The following is a 25766-nucleotide window of genomic DNA, read 5'->3' on the forward strand; positions in this document are numbered from 1 at the left end:
AAGGGATACTCAGCCTGTACCAACAATTAAGAATTAGGTCAACAAAAATTCTTGTAGTTTAGGAAAAATTTACACTTCCAATTAGACAAAAACAGAGATGTAGTACTAAACTATCAACAATAAGGAAAAAGGTAAAGCTTCTTGATCTGTTTAAAGACTTGCTGAAGTTACTTCACTGTTTAAGAGCATACGTGGCTCACTGCATGTTAGCTTATACCAGACCAATAGCTTATCTAGCTCAGCATTTTTTTGTACTGACTGGCAGTCATTTTCCATGGTATCAGGCAGGAATCCTTCCATTGCCAAGACTCTTAAAAACCTCTGCAGTGAGGAGAAAGTCTCAGATTGTGGCGGGTGGGGGGGAGCTAAGAGAGGATTGGGGATACCATAGCTTTGGAGTGGGAGACAGGAAAAGGATGAGTTTGGTTGTGGGGGAGTAACCCTGAAATTTATTTGAGGGCTGGAAAAAATGGCAAAAGGGTTTGAAAACAATGCTTCTCCTTGCTGGAACTCTGGACACTCGAGAAGCCACTGTTTTTGTTATTTTTCTTTCCATGTTTTTGAATATTCGTTCCACCCCTAAGGTAAGCATATGCTCAGCACAAAGAGATTGTCTTTCACATTGAAGTCTAGCTGATCCCTGAAGTCTAATGAGAGCTTGGGGGAATTAGAGATTGGCCAGTGGTCATGCTCATGCTGGCTATGTAATTTTGGGAGTGGTAGTTAACATGTAACTTTACTAAGCTCTGAACTTAACTGTTTCTTTTAAACTTTTTTTAAAAAATAGATATGTTGAAACAGATGCTATTTGCCTATTTGTCCTGTTTCTGCCAGGAAAATGGTACCCCTGCTGTAAGTCATTCTAACAAAACAACTATGCTAATTGAACAGATCTGATGAAAAATATATATTGTTCTATCCAGCATCTAAAACCCATATTTATTTCTTCCATGTTTCAGGAAGTGTCTCCTCTTATTTCAGAATCCAATCCTATTTTAGAAAAAATAATCAATTCTTTTCTATGGAACTAGCCAAATTGGATATGAAAGGGGTCACCAAAGGTTAAACCAAAGCCAAGAATAAGTATGGATCTAGAGGGCACAAGATATATGAAGCTGCCAAGATGCAGAAGAGGCTAAATTTCTTAATCTCTAATAACTGTGTAGCAGCTAAAGTATCATCAGGTTCAGTTATTTTACTCTTGTACAAGTTATACCTGCTAAAGTTATGAATAGTATAGGAGCAATATTCTTGTTGATATCCAATATCGCAGCTTGCATAACCACTGCAACCTGCTGACAGAGAAATGTTTAAAAAGTAATTTATATTACACTGTAGTGCATGAACTGAGTCTAGTCCTCTGACCAGGATGGCAAAATAGCTAAGGCTGCCCCTTCTTACTGCACACACTAGGCATTCTTATGTAAGGAGCAAATATCAGAAAGTATCAGTAGGGTTCATAGCAATCCATATAGTAAATGCTACCTTTGATAACTGATATGAAAAAAGTTCTGATAAAGCAAAAAAATAAAAAAATAAAAAACAATTAATTGTGTTCTTCAGTGGCATGCACTGATGTAACTTAATTTTTAAGGCAAACATGTTATTTTCATTACAATTCATTAAAAAAATCATTCACACCAGCTTCTTACCTCCATGGGCACAATTTAAAACCATATATTTAATAAAAAGTTGTTCCAGATACTCCATGGCCATGTTACTGGATATGGAATACAAATAAGTAGGGATATGGCTTTAAAATGTATTTTTTTTAAAAAAAGGTTTCTTTATATCAGAGCAATTAACAGCAGGATAATACTACATTAACAATTAGGTAATGTTGAAATAATTGGAGTTTGCAGTAGCACAATTTTGAAGAAAACAATCCAGTACAGATTCTCTTACTAAAAAACAATTTAATCATTGTTTCATTAACCAATGTCAAATGAGTTTCCCTGCCGTGAACCTGTACTCCTCTCTCCTCTCTGCTCTCATTATGGATGAGAACAGAACCTTTAGCTTTTGATAATGGACACTTTCCTGTTTTGTCTGCACTCGGTTCAGCTTATTTAAACTGTATTTTGATTACACTCTAGTCTAGTTCTTGAACAATTTAGGATCTGAAACAAAGGTTATATGGGCTTACTCAGTTATACACGTTCAGATATAGTGTCAAACTGTTTTATTTGAGAGGGCACAAAAGCTTCCCATTTCCTTCCTGCAACCACACAAGAGCACGAGGATATGCAGATTTATTTGTGTAATGAGACAGCATGGTTTCCAGTTATGGCAGAATTGGTTTTTGATTTCCATTGGCTCTAAAGTAGATCTACTTCACCAGTGGACAGCTGCCAAGGGTCAGCTGCATTGGTCTTCAATGGAAACTTGGCAGGGTTACAATCCCCAACTGAATCCCCCCTCCTGTTTTTAAGAACTAAAAGTCTCTCCTGAGTCTGTTATGGGCCATGGTAGAAAAGTCTGCTGATATGGGGGACTCCATGGCCTGTTTTAGGTGGATAAGAAACCACTTGTTCAGTCAGAAAGTAAACAAGAAATCAACTTCTGATTTTAATTCCTTGGTTGAATAAACACCTCTTTGGAGTTTAAAAAATCCCACGTAAGCTACAAAACAGTAAAGCATGGGGACTCTCTTTTTTTCAGGCAGGTAGGGTCTGTAGCCTTTGGGCCACATGCAGCCTACAGTCCATACAGTCCTCATCTCTGATTTACATCAACTTCTGAAAAAGCCAGCTGTGGTCACCTATTCCTGTCAATAACAGTTCCTATGATACCTTAGTTAGGGTAAAGGATGGTTGTCATAATCTATTAGCAATACACATTCTTTGTATCTATGTTAGACAAGGCAGTAATTAATTATCAATATATTCTGAGAAGAAGTTTTTACAAACATTCCCAAAATAAATATATGGAACACAACAGGTGAATGTCACTATTTCAGTTCTTTGTCAGGGGTGAGTTCCATAGGCTTGTGTGTGTCTCTAAAAAAATGAAGCACAAGTTACATCTAGTGCTGATTTTTATTGGAAACAACCTTTCCTTATAGCACAGAAAATACTGTGTCAGGCAAAAGCTGCAAATAAAATGTAACTGACCTGCAATTAATTTTTTGTTTTAAAAAATGTGTTTGTGGGCATGCACACATGTGAGTTGTAAGTCAAAGGCAAGCAGCCCCACAGCTGTTAATGGATTTCTAAGAAATCTATACTGACCTTAAAAAAATTAACATTTTCTCATCTGATTTATGAAAAAGATCAATTTATTCAGAGTTTTCCCAGTAGTTCACCGCTGCAATTTAAGTGCAAGAAAATTTCCAAGAATGGGTTCCTTAGCAAGAATAAAATTGCCAGAATTTTGTACAACAAATTATTAATGGTTTTTTTGTGGGTTTTTCGGGCGATGTGGCCACGTTCTAGAAGAGTTTATTTCTGATGTTTCACCAGCATCTGTGGTTGGCATCTTCAGAGAATGCTTTTACACACACACACAGAGTGTGACCCTGAGTGATTGTTCTGTTGCTAATGGCAGGTCTCAGGGTGGGAGGGTCTGCAAAAGAGGATTAGTGTCTGCTTGATTAGTGCTCACATAGCCCGAAAAACCCACAAAAAACTATGGATGCTGGTCATGAAAGCCTTCAACATCAAAGTATTAATGATTTTGTATTCCTTGCACTAAGTCAATTTTACCTTGAGAAATGCTTTCCACCTTAAAGCTACTTCGGTTTGTAAACAATTCTGGCAAAGAATAATGCCTGTGACAACTTTTTAAGAAAGACTCGTATGTACATCCGGAAAATTTACACCAATTTTCTAGTCCAATCCTTCTTGGGGCAGAATCCCTGCTGCTTATAGTATCTCTGACAAGTAGCCACCTACCCTCTACTTAACAACCTCTAACAACAGGGAAAACCACCAACTTCCCATAATATTTCACTGCGAAACAGATCATATCATTTAAAAATATTTCTAGTGTTAATGCAAAAATCTCCATCCCTGTAACTGTGAAGCAGGAGAGAACAGGTCTTCCAAGTTGGGCTGATGTCTGGGAACAGCCAAAGAACTTTTAAAGAGAAGGAATGAGGAGGAGAAGTATTTTTAAAGGACAGGAACACTAAAGTAGGATGAGAAATACAATGCAAGGCTATGGAAAGCATGGATTTATAAGCTAAATATTTCAGTGAAAACTACGAGTTTATGTTTCATGAAGAAGAGCAAGCAGTGAAGAGATTTAAAGGAGAATATTGATTTGGGTTAGAATGACATACAATAACAATATTCAATTTAATGACTGAGATTTTCCAAAGGAAGAGAAAATAGGAAAAGAAAAACACTGGAGACGAGAATCTTAAATAAATCAGCCCAGGAAAAATACAGCTTCCAATGCAGAGTAGCTGACACAGAATAGTTTAATCACACCTCTTGAGGAGGAAGGGGGAAAATGCTAGGAATGACTCCTAAAGCACTTTTAATAAATAGATAAATCTGTGGCTGGATAGTGAAAAAGTGGTAGAAAAGTGGTTGTGTTTTGTGAAAACATGATTTGTTCCAGGTTAATGGATCTTTGGCCTGTTACAGACTGCCAAAATAAAGCTGCTTCGGGTCTCTTTGGAGGTATGCTGTTTAAATGATGCATGGGTCCTAAGAGTCCGGAGATCGCGCCAAAGCCACACTCCATTCCTAAGCACTGGAGTGCAGCTTTGGTGCAGCTTCCGGATTCTTAGGATGCATGCATCATTTAAACAGTATACCTCCAAAGAGACCCGAAGCAGCTTTATTTTGGCAGTCTGTAACAGGCCATTGGGTTATCCATATAACCTAAGATAGATCATGCATGAGATTATTTAATTATGTTAAATCAAAACATGGGAGACTCTGGAACAGAAATCTCCAAAAGCAAAATCTTGCAAGGAAAGAATGTTGCAGTCAGAATAAAAAGAGGCTGATTACAAGAAAACCATTTATCAGAGGGAAACTATCCCATTTCTTCCAATTCCCCCTTACCATTGCCCACACCCCAAAAAAACTTGGAAAAAGCAATTAGCATATTAAAAGAATAAAGAAATAAAGAACTAAGCAGGAAAGCACCTTATCGTACAATAGAATGCAAAGCCACTTTGTAATTAATCAAGAACATTGTCTCTGGTTATATAAAGGAATTATATAATCCTGGTATGTTTCAGAGAGTACAGCATGTGAAAGTTCTTGTAAAACCCTGGTGGCTGCCAATTATATGGAGAGCCGACAGAGAGCAGCAGAGGGCTTTCTGGCTGGAGGCTGTATTACAAGCAGATATTAGAATCCTCCATTAGAATCTTCCTCCTGGTCATCAAGCCAGAGGTTATTTGGGTAAGCTCCCTTAAAAAATATTTTTTTAAAAAAATCTGCCATAAGTGTTAAAATTATACAGCCCAATGAAGCATCTGCTTAGCCAGAAAATGAAAGCTCAAGTGAAACAAATTGGCAGAATAAAAGATATATAAAAGAATGTCTTTTACTTTCTTAAAAATTCACAGTAAAAGAAAAGGAAACAGACTGGGGTAGATGGATCAGGTAAATAAATATGTTGTTTGACAATATCAAAAGAAAATCTAGCATCCACACAGCCACAAGGAAAATCAGCCAAACACCAAGATTTCTCATGCCAAAATTACTTCTGAACCTTCAATCTTGCAATTGTTATTTTAAAACTGAAACGGAGTAAAGTAGGATAGAAATATAAAACAAAATAACAATATTAACCTAAAAAGGCTGTGGAAGCATAACGATCACTAACATTAACAAATCTGGTAGACTGGAGCTAACTTAATTAGATTTGCTAAAGTGGAAGAAAGTGTACAAAATCTAGGATAAAGTCTACAAAAGAGCCACAACCAATACAGATTTTTCTCTCTTCAAAGTACAGTGACAATGAAATGCCACTAATTTTTTTCCTCAAAGGAAGCAATAAATAATTTTAGAAATTCTGTTCTTGCTATAAGAAAGTCTTTAAAAACCACACAATTTTTGATTCCTATTTGCAATTTGAAGCTTATCATGTGCACAATTTGCTTGTTGTTGTTTTGCACAGAAAACATCACTTTCTGTGCAGGACACATCATAGAAATACTATTGCTGCATTTCCTCCACAGCAAAAGAAAATGTACTTTTCTCTGCAGAACAACTATGTGCAAATTTTGTGCAGAGTAAGTCCCCCATTATAGCTTTTTCTGTGCAGGAAACAATATTTCTGTGAAAAAGTATTTGTACAAAACAGCATGTCTGCTGAAAATGCTGTTTCCTGTCCATAAAATGCAGTCTTCTGTACAAAACAGCCATGTGTGAATTTTGCACAGAATTGTGAAGATTGTTAGTAGATTCTTCTGGGCAGGGTTTCTTGACAGAAAAACAGACTCTGCAGCAATTTTTGAAATATTTTTTGAATATTCTTTCCATCCTTAAGGTACACGAGTATCTCAAAAAGCTACAGGAATGGAGGAGCAACAGAGAACATAAAAGACAGGCCTGGTCAGTGGATTCTTATGGAATAACTGACAAATCAAGGATTTGGTTAGTCATGAAGGACCCCTCCCTTAGTCCAAAGACCTTGTGTGCTAGTGCCTGGCTCAGTTGTATAGCTGGACCCCGAGGCTTTACGTTTATTTTTGCATTATTGTTTGAAAGAATGCTTCTACTACAGCCCCACTCTGGAAGAAAGAAGATACTTTTGTTTTGTTTTGTTTCATTGTGAAGTTCAGGGGTAGACAAAAGTAAAACTGTTTTAATGAGTAATTCCTTAGTTTACCCTTTTGGCTTGGAGAACTTACACATGGTTATAGAGATAAGCTAGTTGTCATTTTCTGTCCTTGAGCACTGGGATTTTTTGGCTGCAATCCTGTATGGTCCAGAATAGTATACTAGTTCCACATGTAGAGCTACATACACTACAGCTGGCCATTTACCCAAACCTATGATATAGTTGCTGTTGTCTGACCCATCGCTATTCCATGCCAAATGAGAGTGGTAGGGATGGAAATGAGTAATGTTGAGGAAAAAGTATTGTTTTTCCTTCTGGTAGTGTTTAATCCCTTAGGAATTCTTGGGAATTGCCTGTATATGCCATGCGATCAGGGTGGTCAAGGTTGCCAAGAGGTTGGGGGCAATTGTTGTATCGTGTCATCTAAACTGTGCAACAAAATGTAAAGCAAATTGCAATACCATTGCTTCTTTTGTACCATTGCTTCTGTCATTGTGTCGGGGGGGGGGGGGGGTTGAGTATGATAAGCCCTCTTGACAACCACGTCTGGGTGATGCAGTGGTTAAATGCCTGTACTGCAGCTACTCACTGACAAATCATAAGGTTGCGAGTTCAATACCAGCAAAAGGGCTCAAGCTTGACTCAGGCTTGCATCCTTCCGAGGTCGCTAAAATGAGTACCCAGATTGTTGGTGGCAATTAGCTTACAGTTGTAAACTGCTAAGACAGTGCTAGTTCAGTATGAAGTGCTATATAAATGAAGCTGTTTGTTTATTTGTTTTGTCTGTTATTGTAACGCAATTGGATTTTGGCCTTTTGTCCTCATAGGGCAATTTGCCATGAAATCCACCTTCTATGACTTCTCTACCATTCTGCAGACTCATACAGGAGAAGTGAGGTTAAGAGGCCTGAGCTGTGATTTTTTGGTGGATTCTTCTGGGGGAACAGCCTTTGCTTTTGCTTGATGTTTCATGACCAGCTGAGCACAGAATTCTTTGCACCTTAACTTTTCTAAATCATTCTCACCAAGTTTGTTTGTGCTTCAGGTTTTCCTCAGTTGGCTTTTGTGCAACTTGCTCCCTGATTCACTTGGCTCCAATGCTTGCCTTCTTTCTTGACTTTTTTCTCTCTCCACCTGCTTACTCCAGTTCCTCAATTCCTTCTCATCTCTGCTAATTCTCTTTGGTGTGTCCAAGGCTGCTCCTCCCCTCTCTTGCAAGTTGTAGGGACTTCTCAAGTGCTGTTTTTCTTCCTGTCAGTGTTTCCTAAGTGGTCAGGAACACCACATTTCAACCACATTCTGTCAATGCCCACTCTGCCCTTAGAGAGTGATGGGGATTCAGAAGCACCTGGCTGTCTCCCTATAGCTAGATCTAAAATGATTACATCCTATACTGAGATCCGTTAGAGTTCTCAACTGATGATGTAATCATGTTGTGTCAAGCTGCAGGGTTATAACCAGATGCTTCTCTAATTTTCCACTTGTCTCACCAGACATGGAATGGATATGGGGAAGGGTTGCAGAAAGTCTGTGGGGGGCTCTGGTTGATGCAGAGGCAGGAAGAGAATACCAACCTGCACATCAACTAAATGGATGCAAGTCAGATTGTGGATTAAGCCTCATGTACTTTGTATGCTGTTTGGGCAGAGTTGTAACAAGAAGAAGTAAATGTGTGACTATGTAATTGATATTTTGGTTTCTCTTCAAGTTCATGTTGAAGAAGATCTGGGGAACGGAATAAGCAGTAGTTAGGAGGACAGGTAATATGTTTAGTCAGTTTTTATATTGTGAGGATCAGGGTAGGATGAGGATACCTCAGAGGGGCAGAGGAGAACATTTGATACAATATGCTGTACAGTGTTGGCTTTATTTCTAGGCAAATCAATGTAAGACATGGCTGCTACTGCTCTCAGGGTTGGGAGGATTGAAAGCAAGGCAGGTATGAACAGTTTTACTTTTATGTTAATTCAGAACTATTATTTTTATTGGTTTTTAAAATGCTACTATTCCTTTGACCAGTGTAAGTAAGAGAATTAACTTATTTATTTATTAAATTTAAAACAATATAAACAAATGAAGAATCAGCATGAGATTGCATATCAAGTCGGTAGTGTGAAACTAACGTTTGAAGGTTTAGAGCAAACTGCTGTCCTACATAATAAAGGCAAAGGAATTTCCTTCTGGAAAGCTGCTGTAGTAGTTGCATCTCTTGTGGAGTTGCTCTACCTCCAATAGAAACATGTAAATGAGCCAAGTTGTAGGCTAGTTTAATGTCTCCATAACCCACAGTGTAATTCACTATACTAAAATGGGGAATATCAAGTTAAGCAAGTACTCTGAAAGCCACTAACTCTCTTTGCAGAAGTAATCATCACAATAGTATTAAACAAAAGAAGACAAATGTCTACTGATGCTATAGGTACAAAAAAGATTTTATCAACTGTGAAAGGACAATGGAGAGCAAATATGAGGGTACCCTATGTGGCACAAGGGATAAAATCTGTTTAGAGCTTTTGAAAACCTCTCAGTGGATCAGTGAATAAAAGGATAATGAAAGTACTCTTATGGGAAGATTATGTTGATATATAGGTATTTCAGGAAAAGAATGATAAATCAGTTTTTCAAAGGTAGAAGGGAGCGTTTACTATAGTATACTGTGCACACACTTGTGACAGGTACCATTCAAGTATGAAAATTTACTTCATTCAGAATAATGACTTGATGGTTGAGGGCCTATTGAAGGCTCTAACTATACTGCATTCAACAAGGAACAATCCCACATGCTGTCAACTTGAGGGTGAAAAGATCCATGTGTTGAACCTTTCCATTTACCTGAAAGGATCTGGAATTACTGGGAGGTAAAGAAAATGATGGTTGAACAACCTGAGAATTAAGATTGTTATGCCTATCAAAGAATGATGATAATGCACTATGATGCATTGTCTTTGGTCTTGGCTGTTACTCTCACTATTAGGTGAATAGGAAGAAATATGCAGAGGAGAGGGCTTGTCTGTGCATTCAGAAAAACATCTTCCAGTGAGTGAACTCCTATTCCCACTTTGCTGAAATATATAAACATGGCTGTTTGTGGTTGGAAGGAAAGAAATCTAACTGTGGTCTTCCACATCAAATTTGTAGTGCTCAGAATACTACTTGTAAGAATGACCACTTGTGACTGTCTGTTCTGTCTCATCTGAGGAAATCTGCCAGTCCACTTACCCAAGAAGGTAAATCACTATTGATTAATGCATCTTGGCATTACTTTCAACAGATGAAAGTTTATCTTGATGTTGAAGGGACAGCTGTATCTGATGGTACCAGTGTTATCTCAGGAAGTCAAAGCTTGGAGATGGGTCTATCCCCTGTCTTTTACTGCTTCTCTTTCTTCTTTTTCTGAAGAACATCACCATCTTTTCCCTTGCCTGCTGGATAGGTTTTCATTGGAGGGGTACAAACTGCCAGAAAGAGGCGCCTCCCTGGCGCCTCTCTTTGCTCTGCAGGAGCGCCGCAGCAACCATATTGTGTGGCGCTCCTGCAGAGCAAAAAAGGAGTGCCTGGAAGTGGCTCCTCTTTGTGGTGTTGCTGCGATGCCGCAAAGCGCGAGAGACATCGCGATGACATTGCAGCTGTGCCACCCCGTTTGGAGGTGGCACAGCTGCGATGTCACCATTAGGTGCCACGTCTGGTGGGCGTGTCGCAGCTGCAGCACCCTCATCACGTATGAGGGCTGCTGGGTGTGTGGGCGCTCCGCCCACCAGGCATCGCACGTGACGAGGGCGCCTCAAAGGCCCGTCTGTTCCAGGCCATTGTTTTCAGGGATGGGGGTGGTGGTGGGGATGGGCAACTCCATTCCAAACTCTTTTCCCAAGTAAGGGTGAAGGCCTTGACGAAAAGGCATGGATTGCTGTAAACTGGGATGAGACTGAACATGGTGCTGAAACTGATCTTAAGAATCTTCAGTGGTGATTCTTCTGTCAGTGACCAGTATTCAGGGGAAGACAGTTTCAGGCATAAATATCCCTTATGGGTGCAGAAGTCTTTTTTTCAGGTGCTGTGGAAGTCGGTTTCTTCAACTTCTGTACACAGCACTGAAAGCTTCCCTCCTGACCAACTTCAAAGCCCTAGAGTTATCTCATACTGACATTCTGTGCTTTAACGTGAGCAGGCAGTATTAGAGAAGCATCAGGCAATCCACTCTGGATGTGCAATGCACCCAAACTGGATGCACAGTAATTACAGGAGTGGTGAGAGCTCAGGAGGACCTCTACAGATTTCAGTGCTGATGGCATTGTTGATGTCATCCAGCTATGGAGAGTGGCTTAGCCAGGCCTTCTCTGATCCTTCTTGCTTATGCCGAAGCATGGAATGCTTGTGTGAGGTAGCTTCAAGTCTGTAAATAAGTCAGGAGGGAGGTATCTTGGTCAGTGTAGCATAAAGTCTGTATGTGCATCTTTACATTATGCTGAGGTGAGGCAGAACTGAGGCCATAGACTTTCTTGGAGTTGAACGCACAAAATACCAAGCTTTCAAAATTTTCTTGCAGTCAGAATTAAAATGGTAAAATTAGTTGTCAAAAACAAAATTATTAAAGAATAACATCTTTTACTCACTGGTGCATCAGCTATGAGCCAACTGCTAGCTGTAGTGGATTCATTCTAAACCTATCTTTGCTATAAATATACAGCAGCAGAGGTATTTAGATGGTAGTTGTTGGATTTTTTTAAAATTATAAAACAACAACTCTAGGTTTAAGCTCTGTACAGTGAAACTTGTTTTTCACCTTCAAATTCTGCCTTTTTTGTTTTATGAACAAATAATCCTAAATTTCTAGCACGTAGGTGATCCAGTGGCATGCTTTTAAAAATTTATTGCCTACAGATTTTCCATATAATGCCTCACCCTTGGCCCCAGTTTATAAAGATAATGTGTGTTCCTGGATTAGACAAGTTAATACAGCAAACACAAAACGGTGGGAGTAATATTATCTGTGCACACTTTGGGTATAATTACGTTTTAATATTGGGGAGCTTCCTAAGTCATAGGAGCAATATACATTACAGGAATCAATGCTCTAAAGAAGGCAAGGAATTTTTTTCTCCTTATAGTTTTTCAAGAAAAAGTCAGACTTGCTATACAGTACTTTAAAAAGTGTTTTAGCAGGGTTCTAGGTTAAATACTTAGGAATGCCTGATTTATATTATGGTTCTAGGGGGAGGCCAATTATAATTACACAAGAATCCTTAAATGGCCCATCACCAAAGGCCAATGCAAAGTTTTTTTACTTTCTGTATGTATTTAAGAAGGAATATCAGATGTTTGTGTGAGCAAACTGTAATAAATAAATCTCCTACTTCTTTCATAACAATTAATAGGTACATAGGTTAAATATTTATGAATTCCTACATTTTTGTATTTATTAATCATCATTTAAACAAACACTGTAGTTAGCACTTTGTAATATTTCTGGTGCAAACAATCTGTTGTGATTTTCTGCCATTTTAGTTGCACTTGAATAATCCCATAAACTGTCATAGTAAACTGATTTCTTTGGGGGGTGGGTGGGTTTCCTCTTATTTTCTAAACTTAGACACATAATGACTTGAGGATTACAGTAAATTGTAGTTTAGTTGGAAAATATTTTAGAGCAAAACTCTGAAAATATTTGGGGCCATAGATCATTGTTAGCGTGTGCATTCAAGTTGTTTCCGATTTATGATGACCCTAAGATGAATATTACAGGATTTCCTTGGCAAAATTTGTTCAGAGTGGAGTTCCTTTTGCCTTCCTCTGAGGCTGAGAGAATGCGACTTGTCACCAAGTGTGTTTCCATGGCCAATTGGGGATTTGAACCCTGTTCTCCAGAGTCCTAGTCCAAAGCTCAAATCATGACACCACATTGACCATGAATTAATGTGTACGAAAACCACATGTGGTTTTCTTGCCTGTATTTTCTTCAGAAAATTCGATAGTTCTGAGCAGGAATCAGTCTATTTTGAACAAATATATACTTTCTTTTCCCAAAACATGTTTCTTACTGGGAAGGTTCTCTGGAATTTTGAGTTCTGAGGCCATAAATATGTGGATAACATCCAACTGTATTAGTATGTTTCACCAAACTTTAAAGGAGCTGTTTTGATTCTAAACTGGTGCTGGCTATCAGAGATAGAGTGGATAAGACTGAACAAACTGAAACTTAATTCAGATAAGAAAAAGGTGCTCCTGGTCAACCAAAAGGCAAAACAGGAGTTCAACCGCTGCTGGATGGGGTTACATTCTCCTTCAAGACACAATTTCATAGCTTGGATTCAGCTCTGAGTCTGGTTACTCAGCTTTCTGAGGTGGCCAGGAGTAGATGTGCTTTGCATGCCAACTGTGCCCATTCTTACCTATGTGAGATCTTGCTATGGCAAAATATGTCTTAGTCACATCTGGTTTAGATTACTGTGACATACATTATGTGGAGATGCACTTGACGAATATTTGGAAACTTTAGCTGGTTGAAAGAACTGCAGCCAGACTACTGCCTAAGGGTAGTTATAGGGAGCACTCAACTCCCTTGTTATAACGTCTCCACTGGTTACCAGTCGGTTTCCAGGGACACTTAAAAATTCAGGCTATTTGAAGGATCATATTCTCCCATATGCAGCTCAGTGTGTTGAGATCTTGAGGGGAGGCCCTTCTCTCTGCCCCACCACTCTCACAAGGATATCTGGAGGAAAATGGAAGAAATGCCTTCTCAGTGACTGTTTCCAGGATTGCTCCATGGTGACCTTTTGGAAGGATATAAACATATTTTTCTGGTTGTAAACTAACGTCTTGTGAAAAGGGCTTTTTAATAATGTGCTATATTGTCTATATTTTTAAATGGACATGTTAAAATTACTTTTAATTTTATTGATTGTTTAGTTATATTTTACTTTTTCTATGATTTAGTGATGTGGTCCTTTATTTGTAATTGTTTTAAATTTGTCAGCCACCTTGAGCCCAAGAGCTAGGAAAAAAGGCAATATAAATATAAATTAAAAAAATTAATGGTGAATTCACACTAGAATTAAGAGAATCTAACAATTTATTTGGGCAGTAGCACATGGAACAGTTTATTAAAGCAACAGTCAAACAAAAAACAAAAGAGGAAATATCAGAGGCATTTAGTGTTTAGCAATGAATTAAGAATTGGAACAATGAATTGGAGCTAAAATGATGTAGTGGTTTGAGTGTTGGACTACAGATGTTGCTGCATTTCAGAAATAAAGCAGGTTGAGATCACTTTAAATGTCATGACTCATGTGGAATTGAAGAGACCTGGTGGCGCAGTGGTTAAATGCCTGTACTGCAGCCACTCACTCACAAACCACAAGGTCGTGAGTTCAGTCCCAGCCAGGGGCTCAGGACTGACTCAGCCTAGCATCCTTCTGAGGTTGCTAAAATGAGTACCCAGATTGTTGGGGGCAAATAGCTTACAGTGTGACATTGTAAGCCACTTAGGGAGTGCTTAAGTGCATTGATAAGCAATATAGAAATGTACTTGCTATTGCTATAATCCTGAGATTTGTAATTTAGTGAGGTATTCAGCCTGGTCTTTCAGGTGAGATATTCAGTCTGTCTGTCCCAGGATTCCACAGGAGAGTCATGGCAGTTAAAGTGATATCAAACTGCTTTATTTTGTGGTATGATTACACCCTACAACTCTGGAGGCCAGGGTTCAAATCCCCTTCAGCCATGGAAACCCGCTGGGTGACTTTGGGCAAGTCACACACTCTCAGCCTGACAGACAAAGACAACCCCACCCTTGAACAAATCTTGCTAAGAAAACGTCATGATCAGTTTGTTTTAGAGTTGTCCTAAGTTGGGAATGACTTGCAGGCATACAATGCATTAAAACCATGCTTTCTTCTCCCTAATGCTGTAGGAGGAACAGAGAAGTATTGCTAGGTAGTAAGTGCACTTGCTTTGTATCTATTTGACATTTGTGAAACTTTTAGAAAACAAGTCAAGACACTATTGTTCAGGGTTGACTTGAGTTCCCCTTCTCTTCATACCACACATTCCACAGAACTAGACTGGAGTTTCAATTCACACATCTTTCAAGGGGCCTCATTCATGCCATTCACCAGAAAATGTAATGGTCTATAAAGGACAAGTGATATAAGAATGTTTAAGAGACCTTTTTCAGGATCATGGAATGTAAATGAAATGTTCATAAGTTAAAACACGAAACTGTAAAAGTATCCATTATGTCTCGCAGTAGGAATTACAGGGGAACATGAGTGGGGCATGGAATTAGAGGAAACATATAATTGTGTCCTGCTTATATGCATTTAGTTGACCACTGGGAGAACAGAATGCTGGCCTAGACAGACCTTTGGTCTGATCTGGCAGGACTCTCCTTTTTTATATATGCACACATTAAATGAACTCCACACTGTTCTGCCTAAAAAGGCATTCAATGAAATGCAACAAGAGAGATAAAGCCAGCAGCTGAATAAACTCCCTTCCGCAATAAGCCATGTCACACACCAAAGTCGTGCCTGAATGTAAAGGTCTTTGCCTGCTGGTGGAAGAAACATAGCCTTCTTTGGTAAGAAGGTTCCAGTTGGTGGATCCCGCCACCATGTTCATCAATCTGTAAGCAGTATAGATAGGCTACATTAAAAAAATGTCCAATTAGTGGCAGGGGGAGCACATGACAAATCCATACAATGGTTAATTCCAGATCAAGAGTACAAGTAATATCCCTTTATTAAGAAATTAAGACCTTAATAATAAATGTAATAGAGTTCTCTGTATTATCATCTAGTTTCAAAACACAGGGAAAAGTTTCATCAAAAATATGTAACAGATCAAAAAAATTCTATACAGAAGCACAAATCATATATAAGAAATAAAAAAGTTGTCCATTGTCGATACAAAAGCTAATTGAACCAGCCTGCTATCAGGGTCAATGCACACTAAGAAAACTTTGCAAATAAAATACTAGGTGGAAGTTATTAAGCAGGTTGGCATTTAAAAGCTATCTTTCCTTTCCCAGTAAAATAATATAGTTGCAAATAAGTGATTAGGTCAGTAATACCTCACAATATAAAGCACAAAGCCCTTCATAGACAGCATGTGTCAACTAACTGGTGTTATACATTTAAGAACAAAATCTATTGTTCCATTAGCATATATAATGTATCATGTGATAAAGTGTACTTTATTTATTGTCAAGACCCACAAAGTGCTAATTGGGTGTACTGTTCTCAACCGTGTCTAGCAGGCATTTATTTCTAACCAGATGATGCACTCTACGTTTGTCATAGGCATGGTTCTATTCAAAGATATGAGCCATCGAGCTGGTTTATAATGTCATACTTCAGAGATCCTGAAATCACTCCCTATATCCCTTAAATAAAATTTAATTCTGTATACATAATTATCTGTCTGTTAGCGATACAGTTGACAATACATCCCTTCTCCCCCCCACCATGGAATGGAACAAACGTGGAGGATCAATAGGTGGCAAAGTGTGCACATCCGCATCAATGCATCCATGTGCACACACACCATTGAATAATATGAGGTGTAGCAAGCTGCAGATGATCTAATCTATGGATTGTTATCCTGCTAATGCAGCAGGCCTATTGTATTGGTCAGTATCTGATGATATTTGTACCAGCCCCCTAAGATGGTTTATTTACTGCTTTGCAGCACACCGTTGTGTTCTGTGTTCTTAAGTATTGCTTCAAGACTGCTTCTGGAGATATGAAAGTCCTATATCATATTAAGGGACTCCATTTCCTGTTCTGTGGCTTCAGTGCACCTCTGGAAGGTATGCTGTGTTTTCTGTATCTGTTCATTGCAGGGGCTTCACTGAGTAGTGCTTCATGCTCACATAATTGGTCTGGAGCCTTAGCAGCATTTGATGTCTTAGACGTGCCTTAAAAGAATTCAGGAAGGGTTTCTTCAATATAATCTCTAAAGGTCTGATCTGATTGTACATCTGTGCTGTGTCCAAAGGGGAACTGACATAACTTCTGTAGTCCAGAGAATACTGCCAGCAAGGCCTTTGTGCATACCAGTAATCTTTTTGCTGTTTCAGCCCTTGCGCTAATAGGATAAGATATGGACTTTTGGTGTGGCATCAAAACTGCTCCAAGAGGAGATTTTTTTTTTGCAAAATTCAGATTATTCATCCAAACAGTAATATTTTGCAGAGGATACCCAATTAACTTACAGTGGTTTCTGAATGTTGTCACTCTTCAGGCAAATCACTCCAAGCTTTGGACCTAGCGCAGACATTCATTGGGGCTGAAAATGGGGAAAAGCTGTGCCTGTACTGAAAAGAAACAAAATGAGGCGTGAGAGGGTTTTTCGTAACAGTTAGTAAACAACTGCCATTGTTTCAGAATTGGAGAAACTGTCATTACTGTACATACTCGACTATAAGGTATGTAAACCGCTTTGATCTATGGAAAAGCAGTATACAAATAAAATTTATTATTATTATTATTATTATTATTATTATTATTACTACTACTATTAGTCATGTATAAGTCGAAGGCAGGTTTTCGGGCCAAAATTACAGATTTTGCCATGACCCATGGGTAGGTCGAGGGTAAAACTTGGAGGCTCCTTCAGAGTATGTATGTGTGTGTACAACAAGAGAGATTCTAACTGAGGCTTTTGTTTCAGCAGTTGTTTCAACTTTGGTTTCAGCCATCACCCAGACAGCGAGGGTGGGAGAGGTTCTCTGTTTGTTTAACAGCAATTAATCAGTTAGGACTCTTTCTGCCTGGTGCAAGAGAGAAATAAACTGCTCTGCTGACTGCATGGGGAAATGGGAAAGAGCTGCGATCACATTACCATAGTGACCCATAAATAATTTTGGGGTCAATTTTTGGGTGTTAATTTTTAGACTTATAGACAAGTATATACAGTATTTGCTTTCTAAAGTGGGGGTACATGTAACACAAATTTCATTATTCTTGTTAAAATGTATCACAGAGGGAAACCCTTTACAGTTAGAGTTAACAGACAAAAGCATTTATATCTAAGACTATAATATTATCTGGCATGAGTCTATCCTACAGATTCCTGGGATTTGTAGTCTGGTGAAGCACTGGAGCTATCTGACAGACCAGGCTGAATATCTCAACAAACTATAAATCCCAGGATTCCAGAAGATGAAGCCATGACAAGTGGTGTCAAAGTGCTTTATTTCTGCAGTATGGGTACATCCTCAATTTTGCCTAAAATCTGTCTGACTTTAGGAATGTCATCAAGTGTTCTGAAACATCAGACATCAAGCTGATTTTTCTATTACACTGAGAAATTTACTAATAAAAATAAAACAAAATGGAACCCAGGATTCTCAGGATGCTGAATTCTGTTCCCACAGCAACATTTCTTGCTAGTGTATTACAGGGGAATATACATAATTATAGTCACCTCCTATACAATGAATATGAAAATTCCAATTGGACATGTGCAAACCATGCAAACATGTGCAAAGAAAAGTATATTTTCCGCATTCCTCATAATAAGGTATAAATTACTCATGTGGTTCCAGCGAGGGCAACTATTAGTTTTCTACCATTCAGTAAAGAATGTTCTCTTCTCAAAAGAAAGCAGTGGGGTCCATGCAGATATAGTTTAAAAGGCTTATTTTTCCAATTATACATGGTGTTGTCTTGCCAGGAGAATAAAGTCAGCAAAAATATTTTAAGCTTTTAAAAAGGCAATGCTGATTAACATCCTTTCTACACAACTCCTCATACTAATGCTTTGATACTCCTCTTTCCCCCCTTCATAAATTGGTTTGTGACCCTTCATCACTTGTTGGCCTCCTTTCTTGAGCTGCTCATTAATCAGCACCACTTCTCTGATATGCCCTGTCATATCCTATTACTTACAATGCACACAAGCAGAAGGTGCGTTTACCCTGAAACTAAAACAGAAAACACATGGTAGAAAGTGTCTAAGTGTACTGACTTCCACAGTTTCCTTTCCTACAGAGGTAAATTATAACAAGTCACTCCATCCTCTCCAATCCCTAATATTTTTTCACAACTATCTATAGACACTCTACCTTTCCAATTCCTTGTAGTTATCCTTCACTGGGTTTAAATGACAAAAGGAGTCAAAAGGAAAGAAAATTCAAAATTTCCTGTTCTAAGATCATGGTATGTTGCAGTATTGAAAAACTGTAGTTGTGGGAGATAGCTAAGCAACTTCTTTGCAAACTTTGACTGCTGGGAAAAAGACGGTGTTGGGTGGTCATTATGTAAAGAATTTAGATGTAACTGTCACTATATAAAGCCTTTATAAAAATCTATCTTGTGATCTCCTTTGGAATGTGGTGCTAGGTTTTGATGACTGCACTCCAAAAAGTATTATCAGAGAGCTAGAAAAGATGAAGAAAATAGATACCAAAATAATAAAGAGGGTGGAACAGGATACGTTTACTCTTTCGCTTAGAAAAAGACAAATAAAGAATACATGATAAAGATATATATAAAATTAAAAAGCCTATAGAGAAAGTAGATAAGGACATGTTTTTCTTTTTCATAAACTAGAACCTGGGATCACCTAGTGAAGCTGAATCTCAGGAGGTCCAAAACAGACAGAATGAAGCATTTCCTCATGGATCACACTGGAATTTTCTACCACAAGTTGTAAAGATAACTCTCAACTTGGATAGCTTTAAGAAAAGGAGATTAGACAAATTCATAAGAGGATAAGCCTACTAATGCTTACCAGTCACAATAAATGTATGTTAGGCATCAGAGGCAATACCTATCTGATGCTGGAAGAAACAAGGAAGAGTATGCTATTGCACCCATATTTGGCTGGTGGGCTTCCCACAGATATCTAGTTCATCACTATGGAGACAAAAAATAGGTCTTTATAGGCTTCTGTTCTTATGGCTCATTTTATGTTTTTCTTCTTGACTGTTAAAAAAACACCTTATCTTGGAAGGATATATGGACCTCAATCAAATGACATCAAGAAAGGTTTCTTCATAACTCTCAAAATGACCCTTCATATCTTACAGAAATAAAACTCTTAATTCAGAAAACGAAAGAAAATGACAGAGGGCACAGCTGACAACTAAGAGCACAAGGAAAGATCAGCAACAAAACGGACATTTCACCAAGCTGAAATGACCAAAGCCTGCAGACCAAGGTCAGGGTGTTCTAGAATAAAAAGCCCATTTTACCAATAACCAACCAGCTCAAGATTATCACAAAAATCTACTTTTACCTTTAGCACAACAAAACAATGGCTAGAGTACTCCTCTTTGGTATCACCGAGAAGAGGAAATTATATTACCATTTTCTTATTCTCAAGTAGTTTTCGGGTAAAGTAGTTTTCACTGTTAGGAAATATGCAAATAGGATGACTCCAATGGACTGAAGAACTTAAACTGATGATTCAGAAATTATTTTGTGTAGAACTGTACTGCTGTTTTATCCACAAAAGGGAACATGTAAGTGTGGTCATGATTTGTTAATTTGCAAACTGGCAATGACAAAATGATTCTAATGACAGAAAACTGATAGAGAACTCTGCAGAGGGCTTTTTAGGTAACTGATTGGTATTAGATGTGCAACCCATGACAAAATCACATTTTAAGGGTAAAACATATGTACTCACTTGGGAATAGGTCAACTGAACTCATTAAGATGGGACTTATTTATAAACAGACATACCCAGGACTTCATTGTGAATTGCACATTTAACTAAGAAAAAAACTAGTTACAATGTACATTTATTCAGGAAATATGATTTCAAAATGGCAAACTTGATTTTAACCTGTGATCTAGTCTCTTCTTGTCCTTTGCTACCCTACAGCTGGAATAAAGAGACCAGACACAAGTTGTATGAGTTAAAAACAGGGCCATTTATTGACCTATTTATTAAGTTCTTAACGGAAATGTAACTAGTATCATAACCAAAACAAATGTGGGAGACAGGGAAAGCTGCATACCGGTGTCTTACCGCAGACTACCTCTGCAGCTTATCAAGGACGATAACACCTGGGCCCTCAACGACAGTCCATAAATTGGGTTGCCGTTGGACAGCCTGCATAAGGAAGCCCAGCAAGAAGTCCCCCTTCCCAATCTGCAAAGATTAAAGTTGGGGTATACCTTCCAGCCAGACCCAAGGTCCATTTCTTTCATCCACTCCCCAGGTTGCAAGGCCCGTAGAGGTGCTTCCAGAAATTTTCCTAACACCCAGTAGGGTGTCCAAAGTGCTCGCTCAGATCAAATCCAAAGATTTATGCAAAATATAAATAAATGCGTCCAATTAGAATCAACAAATTTCAAACCAAATCATGTATTACTGTGACTCCACCTCAACCAATCTCCCTTATGCCACTGGAAACAGTGTGGTGTAGGCGAAAAACCCCATGGAAAAGGGGAAAAATTCCTACACAGCCCCTAGGCAACCAAGTGAAACTTCACACTATACCAGCGGCGGGTGGGTGGGTTGACGGTTAATCCAAGAATGAGACACCCAGGGGATGACAGGCAAAGCATGCCCTTAACCACACCCCCTAAAGCCTCATGCCATGGCAACAAGCCATGGCATGATTTTAACTGCCCTGGTCTCCACCAGTAGGAGGGCAGCAAAAAGCCCATCCCAGCTCCACAGCCTCTGGTGTGCAGGGGGTGGGATGGCCATTTCTTAGTTGAGCTATTTAAATCAATCCACGATGAAGCAAAGCATTTGCTGCTTTTTGTTGGAACTATAGTTTTAAATCATTGCTACTGACAAGAGAGCAAGTGTAGGATCAATGGCTAGCCAAAACAAAAGAAAGGTACCGCTTTTGATAGAAGTTTCCAAAAACTTGTAAACAGCACTTACATTTTACAGTAAACAGAGGAGAAGAAGATACAAGTCTATTTTCTATAAATATTAGTTATTGATCGATAATGATATTTGATTATTGCTTTGAAATGATTTAAATTTATAACTGCTTTGAAATGATTTAATTGATAAAAATTTGAGGGCCTTGGCTTTCTCCCCGCTTATTTTCAGAACAGCAGTTGTGCGACAAAATAGCAAATTTAAACCTATCAAAAACCTTTAGACACAAACAAAATTCACAAATAATTTCAGAGATTGTACAAAAAAGGAATGGAGGGGATTCTTGATCATTAGTGGAGGAATTCCCTGTATATGGGCTACTACCGTACATTTTGGAAACTGTGCTGTGCCATAGTCAACAGATTGTGCCTATTCGGGTGGCAGCCAGTTTTTGCAGCTAGAAGAAGCTATGTCCCCAGCTATGTTGTGTGAAGGGAGATTTTTACATACTTCTGGAGGCAATGTAACAAACAGTGAAGCTTTAACAGTAGATGAATTATTTTCCATTTGGAAATCATTGTACTACAAAGACACCATATCGAGAGTTTTTTTCCTAATAAGAAAGCTCTAACTTACCAGGAAAAAGTATCTTAGCATTTATGTATCATACATAATACAAGATAATTACTTAAGATTTATTCATCTCTACAGATCAATTCCCTTTAACTGGTCCATTCCAAAAAGGGTTGGATGGTGCTACAGAGTTTGCTAAAAGCAGGCCAGTTTCTTGGGAGCATCTGGAAATAGTAAAGACAAATACCCTTCTTTCTATTCTCAAGGGCCTTCTTCTATTGAAATCTGGAAATGCAATGTATTTTTATACAGCAAAAGCCTACATCATGTTCCCAGTGTTTGTCACACAGTCTCTTTTTAAAATAAAACTTATCTGTTACTAGTTCTCTGTTGCATTTTCACCCAACACCCTATAAAATTTCACTTTGCTCAAGCTGTAGTTCTTGCTTAACCAACTGCAGCTCAGGTTTGGCAATGAGAAACATAAACTTTCAACACAGTCAAAATCAAATGAATTTTCAGTTTTTAAAGTTCACTCAAGGACATGGGGAGAGTGTTTATTCAGAATTTTGAAATATTACACTATTTAGCTTAGAGACATACATATTATTACACACAATATTTTCAATTTCAAAAGCCTTGATACCAACAATATTCTTAGCACTGCTGACCCACTCAAGCACTGAAGGATTAGTATCAGGCATTATCTCAACCAGTGTAGATTTGTTGCTGTCTGAGCAGATGCCAAAGGACTATGACCCCAGGAGTTGCCACACTGGACAGCTGCTTGCACCCTGCATAACTGTAGCCATGGAAACTCTGTTCTGTGAGCTGTAGAGACAGCAGAAGAGTAATATATGATTCCTAGATTTCAAAATCCCAAGATGAAAAGGAGGTCCATTGTTTCATTTAGAATGTACATAGCACAATGTAATCCACAATATGTCTCTGAATTGATGCATCATGCTTAGCCATGCATTAGCATCCTTTAAATCTAAATTTAATGTCAATCCACAGAAGGTTATTTGGTCTAAAACAATGCCTTGACAGAGTCTTTTCATCTATAGCTTACATTTCATCTCAAGCATACTCTAACCACAATACTGTACCAATCCCAGCAATTGTAACAACTGAATCTGATGGATTCTAGATGCACTACGCATAGTTTTCTTATGTCCCAGAACCCCCCCTCCCAAACTTTGGATCCATTGTATAATTAAGCTGCTCAAAACTATAAAACTAGGAAATCAGTTACATCTTGTCAAGTGTGAAAGTGCTGAATCAGTGGTAATGAATTAGATGGAAGATCAACTAATGATAAACTTCAGACAAGATCTGAGTACTTGTGCTGAAAAAAATGGGGAAGGTGAGCTCTCAAGTTCAAATTATGCAAGAGGGTGAAGAAGAAGAGCTGCTGCCCCATTAAGGGAAACATGTAAGCTTTTTAAAAATCTGATAATAAAAACATAAAATCATAGAGTTGGAAGAGACCACAAGGGCCATCCAGTCCAACCCCCTGCCATGCAGGAACACTCAATCAAAGTGTCCCCAACAGATGGCAATCCAGGTGGCCATCATGGCCATGATCATTAAGGGCTACAGAGGGTGGCCAGATATCATAACCACAAAGGAGGAGAGGACACTGCAAAATGTAGGATAATAAAGAAAAATATAGGACATTACCAAATAAAAGCTAAAAACACTAATATAAATATAAATCAATTTCAAATGTTTTATTTACAGCTACGTTACATAAACTGCATTTTATTATGTACTCAACCATATTTTTCTGATGAATTTATCTTCATTAAAATGCCTTAGAATCATAGAATTATAGAGTTGGAAAAGACCACAAGGATCATCCAGTCCAACCCCATTCTGCCATGCAGGAAATCACAATCAAAGCATCCCCGACAGATGGCCATACAGCCTTTTCTTAAAGTCCTCTAAAGAAGGGGACTCCACCACACTCTGAGGAAGTGTGTGCCACTGTCAAACAGCTCTTATTGCCAGGATGTTCCTCCTAATGTTAAGGTGGAATCTTTTTTCCTGTAGCTTGCGTCCATTGCTCCATGTTCTAATCTCTGGAGCAGCAGAAAACAAGCTTGCTTCATCCTCAAGCCTTGTTGGCTTGCAATATACTTATAGAACTTGGAGCAAAGAAATGCATAAAATTGTATTTTACTAGCAACAAAACACTGACTAAGTCTACATTTAAATTATTACTGTCATCTGTTTTCCCATTTGCTCTCTTGACCCTCTTGCTTCTTCCTCAATCCAAAGTGCACACTCCCCCCCCCACCAATGATTTGCTTCAACAAATCAGATCCTCCTTTCCTTTTCACAACTCCATCAGAAAAAACAAAACAAAAACAAAACAAAACCACCACATGGTCAGTCATAGTCTTCTCTGTAGTCTTTTGCAGCAGGTGAGGCAGTAATAAATCTGTTGAGCTAGAGGGACCCGATGACACAAAGACAGCTTTTATGGCTCAGAATAGAGAACGTTTTGCAATTCCTTTGGGATCCTTGGACATAATGCTGAAATGTAGGACATGACTGGGAAAAGGAGGATCTCTCGTCACCTTGAGTCTACAGAAAAAATAATTTCTACAAAATTCCATCAGAATGTTCCATTTCAATTTATTAATCTATTTCCAACTGCTAGGTAAATAGCATCCTCTGAGATGAGCCAGATAACGCAGGAAAGAGGCATATTAATCCAAGTATATATCAAGAATGAAAACATCTTCAGTCATGAAACAAGATCCAACGAAGAAGCTTATTAGCAGGTTCTGGGATTAGATCCAAAAATTAAACAGAAAACAATCTGAGATACTTGATGAAAGCTTCTTCCTGACTGCTAGGGGAAAGAGCCAGTTAGTCTAATTAGTAGCCCAACTGAGAGACTTAGAATTCATGTAAGGATGAGAAGTTCTGTACTTGACTATGTGTTTCATCATTCAGAGTGTTAGTTCATAATTCAGAGAGTTTGGTTGACTTGGCTTGTTTGGATGTATAAAAACGTGGCTCAATTAATTATCAGACAATTGTAGTTTAATAACAATAATGGTTATTAGTACTCTAAAGGAACTGAAAATCATTTCTATTGCACATCTAGCTGAACAGAAACAGGTTATAGTTACTATTTACTTCAGAACTATAGTAAAAGTGCAGTTGCTTTATTATTGAGAAAGCTGAGGGACAGACTGAAACTTATTCATAAGGGAAAGCATAATTTCCTCAAAGGGCTCCTCTTATGAGAAAGAGAGATGTCACCATCTAAAATACCATAGACTGTGTGCATAGAAATTGGCTATGTTGCAACAATGTATCCATAAAAATCTATTGCTTTGGCTAGATATGACAAATGAGTTTTAGGAACATTTCATTGCCAAGGAACCCTGTCAAAATATTGGTGATTTTTCAAAATCTGTTCCAAATCACAGAGATGTCTGAGAGGAGGAGATTATTTTTCAGGAAGCACAAAACAACAACAAAACATTAGATAAGAATGACTGGTATTTTTTCCCTTAAAACCTGTTTGATTTACCAATACTGTAATGCTGTCTTAATCAGTAACATCTTCGGGCCAAATCAAACATGATGCTATTTTTATATTGTTCTTTGAGGAATGGCTTGCAGAAATT

General features: G+C 38.3%; 1 protein-coding gene across 1 annotated transcript in view; it reads right to left on the bottom strand.

Annotated features, from left to right (window-relative positions):
* ZBTB20 (zinc finger and BTB domain containing 20) overlaps nucleotides 1-25766 on the bottom strand; it is a 590333-nt gene that overhangs the window by 28840 nt on the left and 535727 nt on the right. Inside the window, exon 8 of the mRNA XM_089512479.1 lies at nucleotides 16964-17065. Coding sequence (XP_089368605.1) covers nucleotides 16964-17028 — 65 coding nt within the window. The 5' untranslated portion in view covers nucleotides 17029-17065. The remainder of the gene's footprint in view (nucleotides 1-16963; nucleotides 17066-25766) is intronic.

This window comes from Sceloporus occidentalis, unplaced genomic scaffold, assembly GCF_023333645.1.
Source record: "Sceloporus occidentalis isolate IW3139 unplaced genomic scaffold, rSceOcc1.0.p SCAF_2, whole genome shotgun sequence".
Taxonomy (NCBI): Eukaryota; Metazoa; Chordata; class Lepidosauria; order Squamata; family Phrynosomatidae; genus Sceloporus; species Sceloporus occidentalis.